This window comes from Sphaeramia orbicularis, chromosome 11 (genome assembly GCF_902148855.1).
Source record: "Sphaeramia orbicularis chromosome 11, fSphaOr1.1, whole genome shotgun sequence".
Lineage (NCBI taxonomy): Eukaryota > Metazoa > Chordata > Actinopteri > Kurtiformes > Apogonidae > Sphaeramia > Sphaeramia orbicularis.
Genome location: NC_043967.1, coordinates 10,240,280 through 10,253,531, shown reverse-complemented (window position 1 = coordinate 10,253,531; position 13,252 = coordinate 10,240,280). Strand labels below are relative to the sequence as shown.

Here is a 13,252-nt window from a genome sequence, read left to right as displayed (position 1 = left end):
AAAGGCCATGGAAAGGACGAGTCTGTGAGGGGCCTCAACACAGCTGTTATGAAAATTCACACTGAGAGGCATTATCACATAAATCTGCTGAAAACGAGAAATCCTGTTATAATATGCATGGGGAAAAAAAAAAAAAGGGGGGGGGGGGGGGGGGGGGGGGTGTCGAGCTACAAGGAAAGATCAGAAAAAAAGTAACAGCAATCAAATGCTACTCAAGTCTACAAACATACACCCCCGGGAATGCACAGCAGGTATCCACAGAAAAATGTTAGTGATGTTATACAGGAGCGAGTGTGTATGTAAAGCATTTGAATGTGCCAAAACACACCTGGTGTGTGTTGAGGAAGCTTTTTCAAAGGTATATCCTCCAGAGACCCATGAAAGTAAAAGTTTTGACTTTATTGCATTAAATAATGGTCTTGATTGGAAACAACATAATGCAACATTTTTTTCAGATACATTTTGTATTTTTTTTTTAATGCAATGTCCTTTGCAGTGCTTTTTTTTTTTACCTTACTGGCCAAAAGGCCGTAAGCTATTGTCGTCATGCGGCGTCCGTCGGCGTCTGTCGTCCGTTACAAAAATTTCAATCATCTTCTTCTCCGAAACTACAATTCCGATTGACTTCAAACTTGGTATACAGCTTCTTTATGATGATGTCAACAAAAGTTAGTGAATTTATTTGGATCCAGATCTGATTCTGGATTTGGTGCCACTTTGAAAAATTTCCCCATTATAAGAGATAGGAAGTGGATCGATGCAATAATTCAGTAAATATAAATGATATCCAATGTAAATTTCTACAGTACAGCCCTGGTGGGGAGATGACCAAAACATAATGGCCACATGCTGATCAAGATCTTCTGGATCCGGGAAGTTACGGAAAATTTAACATGGGCTCTTATGGGGAAAAAAATTCAATTGTCTTCTTCTCCTAAACTCCAGTTCTGATTGACTTCAAACTTGGTATACAGCTTCTGTATGATGATGTCAACACAAGGTATTGAAATTATTTCAATCCAGATCGGATTCTGGATTTGGTGCGACTTTGAAAAATTTTCCCATTATAACAGATAGGAAGTGGATTGATCCAATAAATCAGTATCAATGATATCAAGTTGGAATTTGAATTTTTTACAGATCTGATTGGAATATGACCAAAACATGGTAGCCATATGCTGATTCGCTTGCCACCATTAAACTGGATTTGAAATTGTTGTTTTGAGCTATCCAAATTCTTACATGTCTGCGTGTTACAGAAGCATGTGTTGGATTGTTTACAAATAACATTCAGGTAAAGAAATCCGGTCACCTTATTGTCAACAACCAATTGCCGACTGTACTTCCTTCGGGCATGCGCGGTGTGATCCTTCGCACATGTTATTTGTTTAGAAATAACCTCATTCACATGATCAGAAGAGGATTCCTGGTGACATCATCACTCAATCGTCATCACTATTTCTGTAATATAATAAATACACAGAACTGGGTGATAATAAATGGCATCTGGATACATTTCCCAAAACTTTTAATTTGGCTGGTAAGCTGCAGGGCCATTGGTCCTATTTTTTTTTAAGTAAAGCTGTGAAACTCTTGTCTCCTACAGAGGACAAAAATGCATTGCTGGGTCTCAGGAGGATATAAACTCTAATTCCAATCCTTAGGAGCGAAGTTGTCTCTAATGTAGCTTGATGACACTATGAGCTGCTCTCTGGTTTTTTGTCATCAGTAAAACTCTGTTACCTTGAATGCTGGCTTCTGATGATTTATTCAAAGACCAATTAGAAGATATCTGTAAGCAGAACAAAGCCCAGGCAGAGACTGAGACCAAACAATTAACCCATTAACCAAGGTCAGCAGATTAATGGACAACACAAGTGATCATTAGTTGCAGCCTAAGTATGCCTTGACTTCTTTTGTTGTGATGACAAAAAAAAAAATGGAATAGTGGCATGAAAGCCAGTATCTCAGTCATTGCAGCAGCTGTGTTTCAATAAAATACCAAACTTTTTAGAAGAAATTATGAATTATAGACTTTGCTGTATTATTAGGCTGTTAAAAAAGGAAAAAAAAAAAAAAATTGGATCACATCTTTCCATTTATCATTGTGTGCATTAATTGCACACAAAAAAAAAACAACTTAAGCGAGTGTCAATTTTTTTGTGAAATTGCTAATTATTGGGAAATGTACCTGTTACTGTTAACATTTTCTAGCGCAGTAATTCACAATGTTCAAAGAAGATGTTTATAGAAAGAAGGCTATTGTGTGGAGGCAGCCTATATATGTATGCTTATTTACCTGAATTTCAAAATGACTGAAATGCTCATTTTTGCACTCTTTGGAATCACATTATTGTAATGTTTTTATTACAGCTATATTCAGTAGACATATCCATGTTTTATGCTAAATACAGGAAATCTAATATTAATAAATGTAATTTATCATGAATAATTAATTCTCCATTTTTTACTTCTGAATTATCTCCCTTTTTTACAGGTGTTGACCAGTTGATCAAAGTAAATTGTGAAGATAAACGACAAGCTTATTGCCAGCTGTGTATGGTCAGACTAACACATTCCTCGCACACGTGCAGCTTCCAACACCAGTATAAATATGTGGTTGGTGTAAATCTTGCATTCTTTTGAACTTTAACAAAAAGCCTCTGTAACAGAGATTAACTGAGTGTCCTGAACCTTCCCTCTAGAAACTGATGTATCCATCGTGGACGCCAAAGGAGTCAACATTAGAGGAGGAATTATACCAAAAAGTGGCTGAATTAGCTGAAGCTGAGAAACCCTTGAAGGTGAGCCTCTTCTCTCACACTTTGAAAATGTATGTGCTGGTGCCATTAGTTGACGTAATCGTCCATGAAAATTAGTCAACGGCGATTTTTTTAGTTGACGAGTTGTTTCAGTATTGACCGCCTGTTTATTTTTGAATCCATGCCGGCATTGGCACCTGCGCGGATCCTTACGCACCTGTTCATCCTCCCCCGGTCCCTCGCTCTTACGTGGATAACGTCACACTTCGGAATTTTTTGTTTGATAATAATTAAGTTCTTTATATTGTTTACATTTGTCATGGTACAGGTGACATTTTATGTTTTGGCCCTTGAGTGTCCAAAATAAAATGGACACAACAAAATAAACACTTGATTCTTGCATTTTCCAGCTATTTGTTATTTGGGTTTGTATTGTATGGTTTTCATTAAAACAGGGACCAGTTCATCTTCAGTGATATGAAAAATTAAAATAAAATAGACAAAAATCCAATTTTTAACAATATGCACTACAATTTTTACTGTACATTAGAGCATATATCAGTAATGTACGATGGCATAATGAAAACCTTTTTTTTTTTTTTTTTCCTCTTTTCAGAGGACTAAAGTGAATCTGGATGTGTATCAGGAGCTTGCTGCTCTTCCAGAGGCCATAGGTAAGACAACCTCTTACTTGCTACATAGAACACAGAGCAGTGGTAAAGAAACTGAAGTAACAGTAACTGTGTGTGTCAATCCGTAGTGTAATGACATTTTCAGAAAAAGGTCATACATGGCATTTCATTTGTTTGCTTGTAGTATTAAGTTAGTTAAGGTTTTTTTTTTTTTTGTTTTTTTTTTTGCAAATTGAAAATAAAATGAAGACCACTGAATGGGAACCATTTCTGCAAGTGTTACTTAAATTTAGTTTTGCATAAAGACGTCAAGGTGACAAAAGCATCTGACATCTTTCTGTAGGTCCTGGACCAGGTCACAGGCTGACATGGCTTTTGTGGGGCAGATTACACCTAATTCACATCTCCTCATTTCTTCTCTGTAGTTTTTATCTGAAATCCTTTTTCTGATTGCTTTCACACTTGTTAATTTTAAAACTTTTAAACTTTTAAAACTTTTGTTTTGTGAAGGTGTGCAGTAAGTCACTTATGCCTACATTATTGCAATGAAATCTGAATTTAATTTTAAATTAGAAAAGCACTCGGAGAGCACAGACGTCCGCCAAGGCAGATCAGTCCCCCCCCCCGATCACCACCAAAATTTAATCATTTGTTCCTTGTGCCAGTATCAACATTTCCTGACATTTTCATCCAAATCCATCAATAACTTTTTGAGTTATCTTGCACATGGACAGACAAACAGACAAACCAACACAGGCAAAAACATAACCTCGTTGGTGGAGGTAATAACATAAATTATGGTATTCATAATTGTACTCCCTAATCATTGGCTGTTTTGGTTCCAACTCATGTTCTGTCTCCATCTTATTTCTTAGCTGTACAAAGACTTGTAGAGATGGTGAACCAGAAAAACTCAAGGAATTCGCCATCCTCAACATATCCTGGAAAAAACACAAGACAGCCAGTTTTCTCAGCTAGTCCAAGTGGATTTACAAGCCCAGATTTCGGTACATCTATATTTTGCCAAATTTCCATGTCTTGTGGGTTCTTGAGCTTGTAATTTTGCATGATTTATCTAGTATGCTCATGTTTTCTGTGGTTTCTGATGACTTGTGTGTTGTACATGACACATTGGTATTACACTGTACAAATGATTTCAGCTTTGTTTTTCAGAGATGGACTCGCCACCATATGAAATTGCAGTACTTTCTACCCACAACCAGACAGAGAAGGAAAACAAAAATGAGCTCAAGACAGTACCGGTCCAGAAAGCTGGTAAGGGCCCATATTTTAGGACTATGAAAGCAAACATAGTTGAAGTTACTAGTTTATCGTTTCCAAACATGTTAATGACCAATTCATAATTTTTACCTTCAGACACACTGCACTCGACATGTATAACAAAATTTGGGGAGACAAAATTTTTAAGTGGAAAACTGCACTGTAACATGTGGATTTGAAACAGACATCAGTTTTTTAAGCTTTATGCAAACATGTGGTTCATGACAGAAATTGATATCAAGTAGGACAAAACCTTTGAAGTATGTTCATCTATGCTGAAAATAAATTTTGGAGTAAAATATTGAAAAGTCTCTGTTGTATTTACATGAGAATGTGGTAACATGGATGACTCTTTACTATTGTGTGCATCCACCAAAATGTTGACTTATTTTTTAAAACAACAAACCAGATGTAATCACAATGCTTTATTTGATGTATTTAATAAGAACACAGCATTATTTATAGCTTGTGGAGGTCCATACTGATATAGGTAAATGACAAATATAGAGTAATTTAAAACAGTTCAAAGACAGTGTTTTTAAATGTGACCGATTGAATAAATTTTCACATTTTTTAGATATAATTTTTAGCGTAAAATTCGAGCTATATTTTTATGTCTGAGGCATGGCTATGGTGTAAAAAGTACAATCGATAGAATTGGATGTAACTTTTTTTCTACAAGTAGTATTTTAAAAAGGATAACAGTTCCATAAAATAGAGATCTTTAGCTAAAACATGAGCCCACTTGATAAATGATGTGTGCAAACTGACCTTTTCATGTTGATATTCACTTTTACTTGATTGGACTCTTATATATACACTTTTGGCCGCACATTTCATGTTACACAAATACTGTACATGGGGTATTTATATTTTTGCTCAGTGTATTAATAAGACTTGGATAAACCACTGTCTTAAAGCAACAGTGTGAGTCGGTCCATTTATAGTCATCAGTCCTTGCATTAGAGTGTTCTCTTTTTAACATGGGCCATCTTCTATCTCGTTTGATGTACTTTGTACTGTCAAATGACAATAAAGGCAGTTCTGATTCTTCGGATTCTGATTCTACACTTCTGCCTTCCAGAGCTCAGAGTGGAAAGCCCTTCCACTACACTGGATCCTCTGAACACCAGTGTAGTATCAGTCAGACCACCGATTCAAACCCCCGACACAGGCGAAAAAACATTTGTGTACGGAAAACAGCAGGAGAGCAATGTTCCAGTATTACAGGACGCACAGGTTTCAACAGCGGGCTCGAAGGAAACCCCGTCCTCAAAATCCGTTTCATCTGATGCTCTAGTGAGACCGTCAACCCTCAGACAGAAAGCAGAACATGTACCAAGACTTTCAAGATATAGTCCAGGGCAGCAGGAGGCGTTCGAGGCACAAGATACAATTCGAATGGGTAGGGCCTGATTATTATTGATCATTATTAGTCTGTGTGTTTTGTTTTGTTTTGTTTTTTTCCATTTAACAGTTTTATCGGTTGGTTTCTGTTTGTCAAAGGAGAAATGGCTCCAGGTCCAAGTAACTTGTCGAGAGGGTTAAGCGTGAAAGTCACTGAACCGTTCATAGGTAAGTATGTCTAGGAATTCGTTTGTATCCCTCTTCATTACTCCATTTTACAAAAAGTTCATTCATTATGTGTCAACAGGTCTGGGTTCTATATGGGAATGCCGAGAGATATCCAACAAACCATCACCAACCATCTACCTGTGTGAATGCTGTGAAGAGAGGCACTCGAACGGAGACATCATTAAGCACATGATCAGCATTCGCCACCAGGTCAAATACATGGTCAGTGGTGTTTACAATATGCATGAAAGTTTATTTTCTATTCTATCAAACCAGTTTTGGTCATTTTGTACATGTTCACATAAAATGTTTGTTTCAGCAGATGCAGCCCCAGTACCAGAAGTTCTTATACTGGTTGTCAGATAAGGACCTGGAGGAACACCAGAGAGTAGAACTTGTAAAAGACATTGTCAGTTTCCTCAGAGAGAGGGAAACTTCGATGGATGCGCAGGTACTTGTTTAGGTCCATCTGTAGATCCGTTAAGTACCATCTATATTATATCAAGTCTTTGTAATTTGAAGGACAAATGGCAGTCAATGTATTCTAAATATGTTTATGTGATTAAACAAGTCTTGTGCTTGATAAAAAAAGGATATGTTTAAGATTCGTAGATTTGTAACTTGTGGTGGCAGAAAGAATTCAGATCCTACAGCCTTTTAGAAATATAAACAGACTCAACTTTGATTTAAAGCATATGAACCATTTCTTACAGAGTTAAACTACAAGATCAGGGCCTAAGGTAGGGCTTTAAAGACAGAGACACTCTGTGTTGAGGAGGTTGATTTAAGGACTGTTTTATACTGTTACATTGAAACATGAGCCCGATGGTCCGTATGTATACATGTTTGTTCAACTTACACTTGGATCACAGTACACCTTGGCACTTGTTTGCCCAGATAGTCATACAAACACACAGTGGTAGAAACATTTTTGCATCAATTTGGCCTCATTTTACATGATTCTACAAGTTTTCCATCTCACTTCTCACAAAAACCAGTTAACAAGAGTGCGCCAACACACATCCATAATACTAATTGATACCTGCTTTTTGTTTTTTCTCAGAGTGTCCTGCTGCACTCAAGGGCCTATAACTATGTTCGCGATGTGCCGTGTATAAAAGTAGGTAAGCCCTCTTGTGCTGGTTCAGAAGGCCCTTGATGTGACTCGGTACAGTACAGTTCTTACTGGAACAACGTCCATACAGATGTTCTTGTATTTGGTGGTGCAGTCAACAACATCCTCGAAGTTCCCACTGTCCAACTGACTGTACATCCCAGTCTGTGTTTTCAAAACAGTCTCTTAGTACTTGTCTGCCCCAGGAGACCACTTCTTGAATGAGTGAGTGGTTGTACGTAGCCTCCTCACTCACAGTCTGTAGTGAGGTTGAGGCAGAATAAGGTTGTGGTCTGCTTTGTCCGATACAGGCATCAGGGGGTGGCATCCTTTACCTTTGTATACAGTAAGTTGGTAGTCCTGCTCCCCATGGTATTAAGAATCCAGACATTTACACAAACACTTCAGGATGCTGTGTTTGTAATTTAGCAACAGTGGAATTGATGATGTCACACACTGCAGGGACATAAACAGTGATAACAACAGTGTGTCCAAACCCTCTGAGCAAGTAACTGGGACGCAAACTTATAGCCCAAAATGTAATATCTGCTCTAAAGGTGGAGATTTGAATGCTCACATGCCCAGCATTACTCCACCTTGTGTTCATGTAAATGGCCAGTCGTCCTCCTTTCTGGTTCTCTTATGCTTTAGTGTCTCCGTCCACTCTGACTATGTTGAAGCCGGGTAGCTCTATGAGCCATGTGTCAGAAAACAAATGCACGCCTTTGTAGGTCTTTACATTTTTCACTCATGTAACCAGTTCATCAGTCTTGGTAAGTAGTGAGCTCACATTTCCCATAATCACAGCAGGTACATTTGGCTTCTATCATCACTTCTTCTTAAGCTACTTTGCCTTTAGCGTAGCGCCAGCTCTGTAGCCACAATATGGCTTCTTCACCAGGCAAACGGAACCACAGCGGAATGGGGCTTAAGCATCTTCAGTTTGTATAGTTGATGAATGGGATAAATGGATTTCGGCATGTTATAATCCATATCAATAGAATATATAATAGTTAGATGTGGACTAAAAGCACAAAACGGCACAGAGCTGCTGGAAAGGCTGCCACTCTGGTTGGATTTTTAAACAGAAATTCTACACTAAGTAACTTTAAAAACGCACAATGAAATTCATGAGTGTTTTACTTTTAATTCATGGACTATATTTCCAATTATAGGTATTGTTCTTATTGCACACATTCTGGGAGACATACACACAAGATTTTGAATCAAAGAAACAGTTTATTCAGTCAGGCTGATTTGACAATACCACTCATTTTTACAAGGCTGCACTCAAAAGCGTGGCATTTTTGCTGTAGTCATTTTCCCCATTTTTACCTCAGGGTTTTTATGGGGAGGGTCACATGTGTACAAAACCTACACATTTTTGGTTAACAATGTAGCCCCTCACAGTATTTCACTCCCCTACCCAGTTTGTACACTTGTGAGTACAACTTTCATAAATTGGTCTGTGGTCGAGAAATAGCACAATCTGTCAGACAGAACAGTACATTGTGTGTCTGGGAAGCAGTTTGGAGTGTCTGAGCACATCATGACAATTCTGGCAAATTTTTAAATGTGCGTTTTTAAAGTTGCTTAGTGTAGTAAATGGCGTGGGAGAAAATGACCAACTAATAGTAACAAATATATAATCAACAACTTTTCTGACTTGTTTTCACAGCTTTGAAGCTGGTGCGAGAAATCCAGGGCAGTGGCAAACTGAATATGCCCATCAGACCTGCTGTTGATCTTCCCTCCCAGAATGCTTCAGCCCTCACAGCGTCACAGATGTCTCCTGTCTACCCTGGACCTACACACCAAGGGAAAAGACAAAGCAGGAATGCCTCCCTGAGCCAGATTCACATACAGCAGCCACCACAGCAGGTCACCACACTTTCATTTGTACAAAATAACACAATCACAGAGACCTCTACTGATTGGCTGATTCCAGCTGTGCAGCCCGAGCAGGTGTTATCATGGACAGACGCCACTCAGCCTGTCATAGCCAGTAACACTGTCTATGCAGCTCCATCTACCACTCCGTTCAGTCAGAATTACAACCCAGCTTGTCATGTCCCGAACCAGTACATAGTTTTTTTTGGGCAGAGTAACAGTAACACACAACCTACTGCACCTGCCGTTCAAGCCTCCACACATCCTGGATCCTTCCACAGCCAACAATGATTTTACACCAGTGAAACCCTTCAGCTCTGTGTCAGAAACAGTAGCTACTTATTAAACAACAGAGACCTGAGCAGTGTTTTAAGTGCTTTAAAGTGTGGATATGAAAACACCCCTTCATTTTATTTAGAGTTACGAAGGCTTATTATTGTAAGTTGATTGTTTTGTGTTTGAATTATTAGCAGCCATGTTCATTTTCTAATGTTTTTGTTGACACGTAAACAGCACAGCACAGACCTGCTAGTTTAATGTGAATGGTTCTGTCAACATTTCTTGAAGTTTTGTTATTTTAAAGATATTTGCATTTTAATAAATCAAATATTAAATATCAATTTGGATCTTTGATTTTTGTGAAAACCTGACTTGGATTATTATGAAGTGCAGTCATATTCCTGCAGAGGAGCACAACACCAAAATAGATGAGGGGGTCAGGGGTCAAAATTGTTTACATCCTGTGAAGTCCAGAGGAGAGGCTGTGTCCCCCATATTATTTGGATCATGCTGAATGTATGTTCAGTGAGAAAGACGTAGACAAAAAAGTTAAGACAGGTTCACAAAGACTGAATAAAGATCATATGGGGTGATTTTATTTTCATAAGGATTAAATACTCATTTCAGCGTCGTGCCCCCCTGAGACCCAGGAAAGTAAAAGTTTGTATTTGCATGTGTGTTAGTTCAGTAATTATCTTGGGTGACAAAAACATGCTGCTTTTTTATTTATTATGGAATGACCTTTGCAGCAGATTTCTTTTTTTTTTATGTTTGAAACTCTTGTCCCCTTCAGAGGACACAAATGTATTGCTGGGTCTAAGGAGGATGAGTGGAGGGAGGAGAAACTTCACCAAACCACAAAAGGTTTGATCTTTAAAAATAAACTTGACAGGAAAATGAAACCATCAATATAATAAACTGAATTTTGTGAAATTTGGGTCCCAAGGAGATGCCACATTTTCCCATTAGAGTGCATTTCACATTTTGTCCACATGCGTATTTCATCATATTGAAAATGGCAAATAGAATAGAGTAAACTTTATTATGATTGCAAAATACCATTGTACAGTGCAACGAAATTTGGTTTTATATTCTGTAAGATAGTCAAGAAAAATACATCAGTTATACAGCCAAGAATAAAAACATAAGTTTAAAAACAGTTAAGTAAAAAAGACAATGTAAGTATAAAAACAGTTAAGTAAAAAATGGCACACACACAAACAAAAGTGATATATGCAGAATATGTTCACGGGGTCAGACTTATCAATCACATGAGCAAAGAACTGTATAAAGATCTTATGGAATTACTGGATGCTTACAGATTCACATGGGAGAATTAAGAATAAAAGTGAAATGTTGTCTGTGAGATCCTATGCTGTTCTCCCAGAGCTATAATAAAGATTGAAGATCACCTTGTTCATGTCTTACAATGAGGGAGTCTCATCCAGATCATCCTTACAACGAAACATGCTCTTCAAGTCTATAAAGTTTAAGAAACAAAATGATTCTACAGGGTGTCCCATAAGTCTCCATACATAGGAGACATAATACATTCCATACATATATGGTTCTAACATGTATTTCTTTATATTTCTTCTTTATAGTTCTTCAGCAGACACGCATTGAAATGTGTTCCTGACAAAATGGCAGTCATATAGAGCATATTATATAAATAAAAATGGTTTATGTCAAGAAACGGTTACTTTTCCTATGTATGGAGACTTATGGGACACCCTGTATTATTGACATGAAGAGAAGATACACCCATCAAATAAAGGACATGAGTGGACAGAAGAGTAAGAATCAGATAAGGTCTGCACAACCTGTGAGCTCCCAAAACGTTTTATATGGTGAATAAAACTTTGGGAGCTCACAGGTTGTGCAGACCTTATCTGATTGTTGCATCCACTGTTTCTTTGGGATCCTGCACACTTTTTAGTGACTGGATGTGCGTGTCATGACCTGTTTTAATGGACAGAAGAATAAAACATGCAGTATGTATGCTCAGAAGGATAAGAAATATCAGAAAGCAAAATATTGCGTAAATTTTTCTTGGTAGTGTCGTTTACCAAAAAGTGACGATGAGAGGATGATGAAGACTCCACTGACACCATCTTAATTATATAAAAAGATTTTGTTAAAAAAAGCACAGCATCAAACAAGTACCATGGTCTGCCTGGACAGCATTCAGCCAAAGTAAATGTCTCTGTCTCTATCCATATGTCCAGTGCAGTTATACAGGTCTGTTGTTACATAAACTGTCTCTGGACATTTAGTTTGACTATAAAAGAACATCGACTTTAACCATCCTAAGAGGTGCACATACGATTGGGCCCCTTAACCTAAACATTCAAAACTCATGGACTCAGAACATGTGAGGCACTTCAGATATACGTGACAAACTTATGAAGTCGTTGACTCAGATCATATAAGGCAGTTCAGATACGTCAGTTGTTCTTCGAGGTTCAACTGGACTAGTTTTGCTCTTTTGAAAACATCTCATTTCTCATCCAAAACACTTGTTCAGTTCTAATTGCTGGTGGAGGAAAGTGGACGTATAAACCTGTAGGGGGAGTGGTCTGTGGAGGTAGTTGTTACCCCGCCCCCTGAAGGGGAGGCAAGGGGTATTGTTTTTGGTTCGGTTTGTTTGTTAAAGGTGGGGTGCGAGATGTTTTCCTGGAGCATTTTTTACTATATAGCTTAAAATCCCCTTCACATCCCAATTACAACCAATTAAATAAATGCTCTAATACAAAAATTAAAAAAATGTAGTCACCTGTGGAACGGACAGGACTGAAAACACACCAGCCAATCATTTTAAGCACCCAGCTGAAATGATTGAAAGTGATATGTCTGTCAAACTCAACTGCCATTTGTCTCTCCCCCCTCCCCCCTCTGTGCGTACCCCTCTTCGTGCATGAATCGTGTGTTCTCAGACGTTTGGAGCACTTGTTCAGGAAATGAAGCCAGAGCCGGAGCTTGGATATATTAGTTATATTAGGATGGAAAGTTCACCGGCAAACTGTTTGGTCACCAAGATAAATCACTAGGAAATGTAATGTTAGCCAGATAGGTCTGAACTGGGGCTGTTCTGTAAGAGCGGGGGTGTTGGTGGAGACTGAATGAGGTATGCATGAATTGGGGCCGGAGCCAGAGCCATGCGAATTGTTGCTGCTGTGCAGCGCTCGTGTACCCTCAGGAACAAGCATTGCACGTACTCTGGAGGTGTGGTTTCGGGGGGGATGTCTGAAGAAAGGGGTTTGGACTTTTGAATTGAGTATTTTCAAAATGTTGCTTGCTCGAACCGTTTTTCTAAGATCTCCTACCCCACTTTTAACACTCTAGCAGCAAAATTATTGCTCCAATTCATACCAGATTGGGTTTATAGATTACCAGTGACCCAGAAGAGATCTGATTACATTTTGGGAAAAGTAGGTCAAAGTTCAATTATTTTTTTAACAAATTTTTTAAATCTTTTTTTTTTTCCCCATTTACTTATCGTGCATGAAATTTCAAATGTCTGCAGCAGCAAAACTGTTGGTTTAATTCATACCAAATTGGATTTATAGATCGCCAGTGACCCAGAATAGATGTGGTTATGTTTTGGGAAAAGTAGGTCAAAGTTAAAAATGTTTATGATTTCTTTTTAATCTTTTTCTTCTCCTATTTAATTATAATGGGCAAAATGTCAGATGTCTGTAAATACATCAATTTTGTTT

The 13,252-nt window shown here is 38.0% G+C and overlaps 1 protein-coding gene across 6 annotated transcripts in view; it reads left to right on the top strand.

Moving 5' to 3' along the window:
• The window catches only part of LOC115428381 (uncharacterized), a 73,345-nt gene extending 63,471 nt beyond the window's left edge, over positions 1-9,874 (top strand). For 2 of the 6 annotated variants that reach the window (XM_030147393.1, XM_030147389.1), the window contains 11 exons: positions 2,498-2,619; positions 2,706-2,804; positions 3,379-3,436; positions 4,270-4,401; positions 4,568-4,669; positions 5,760-6,080; positions 6,182-6,250; positions 6,330-6,472; positions 6,570-6,701; positions 7,314-7,374; positions 9,043-9,874. In XM_030147393.1, the coding sequence (XP_030003253.1) occupies positions 2,498-2,619; positions 2,706-2,804; positions 3,379-3,436; positions 4,270-4,401; positions 4,568-4,669; positions 5,760-6,080; positions 6,182-6,250; positions 6,330-6,472; positions 6,570-6,701; positions 7,314-7,374; positions 9,043-9,545 (1,742 nt within the window). In that variant the 3' untranslated portion in view covers positions 9,546-9,874. The remainder of the gene's footprint in view (positions 1-2,497; positions 2,620-2,705; positions 2,805-3,378; positions 3,437-4,269; positions 4,402-4,567; positions 4,670-5,759; positions 6,081-6,181; positions 6,251-6,329; positions 6,473-6,569; positions 6,702-7,313; positions 7,375-9,042) is intronic. The other 4 variants (XM_030147391.1, XM_030147390.1, XM_030147395.1 and 1 more) reach the window with 4 other exon arrangements.
• Positions 9,875-13,252: the final 3,378 nt, after the last annotated feature.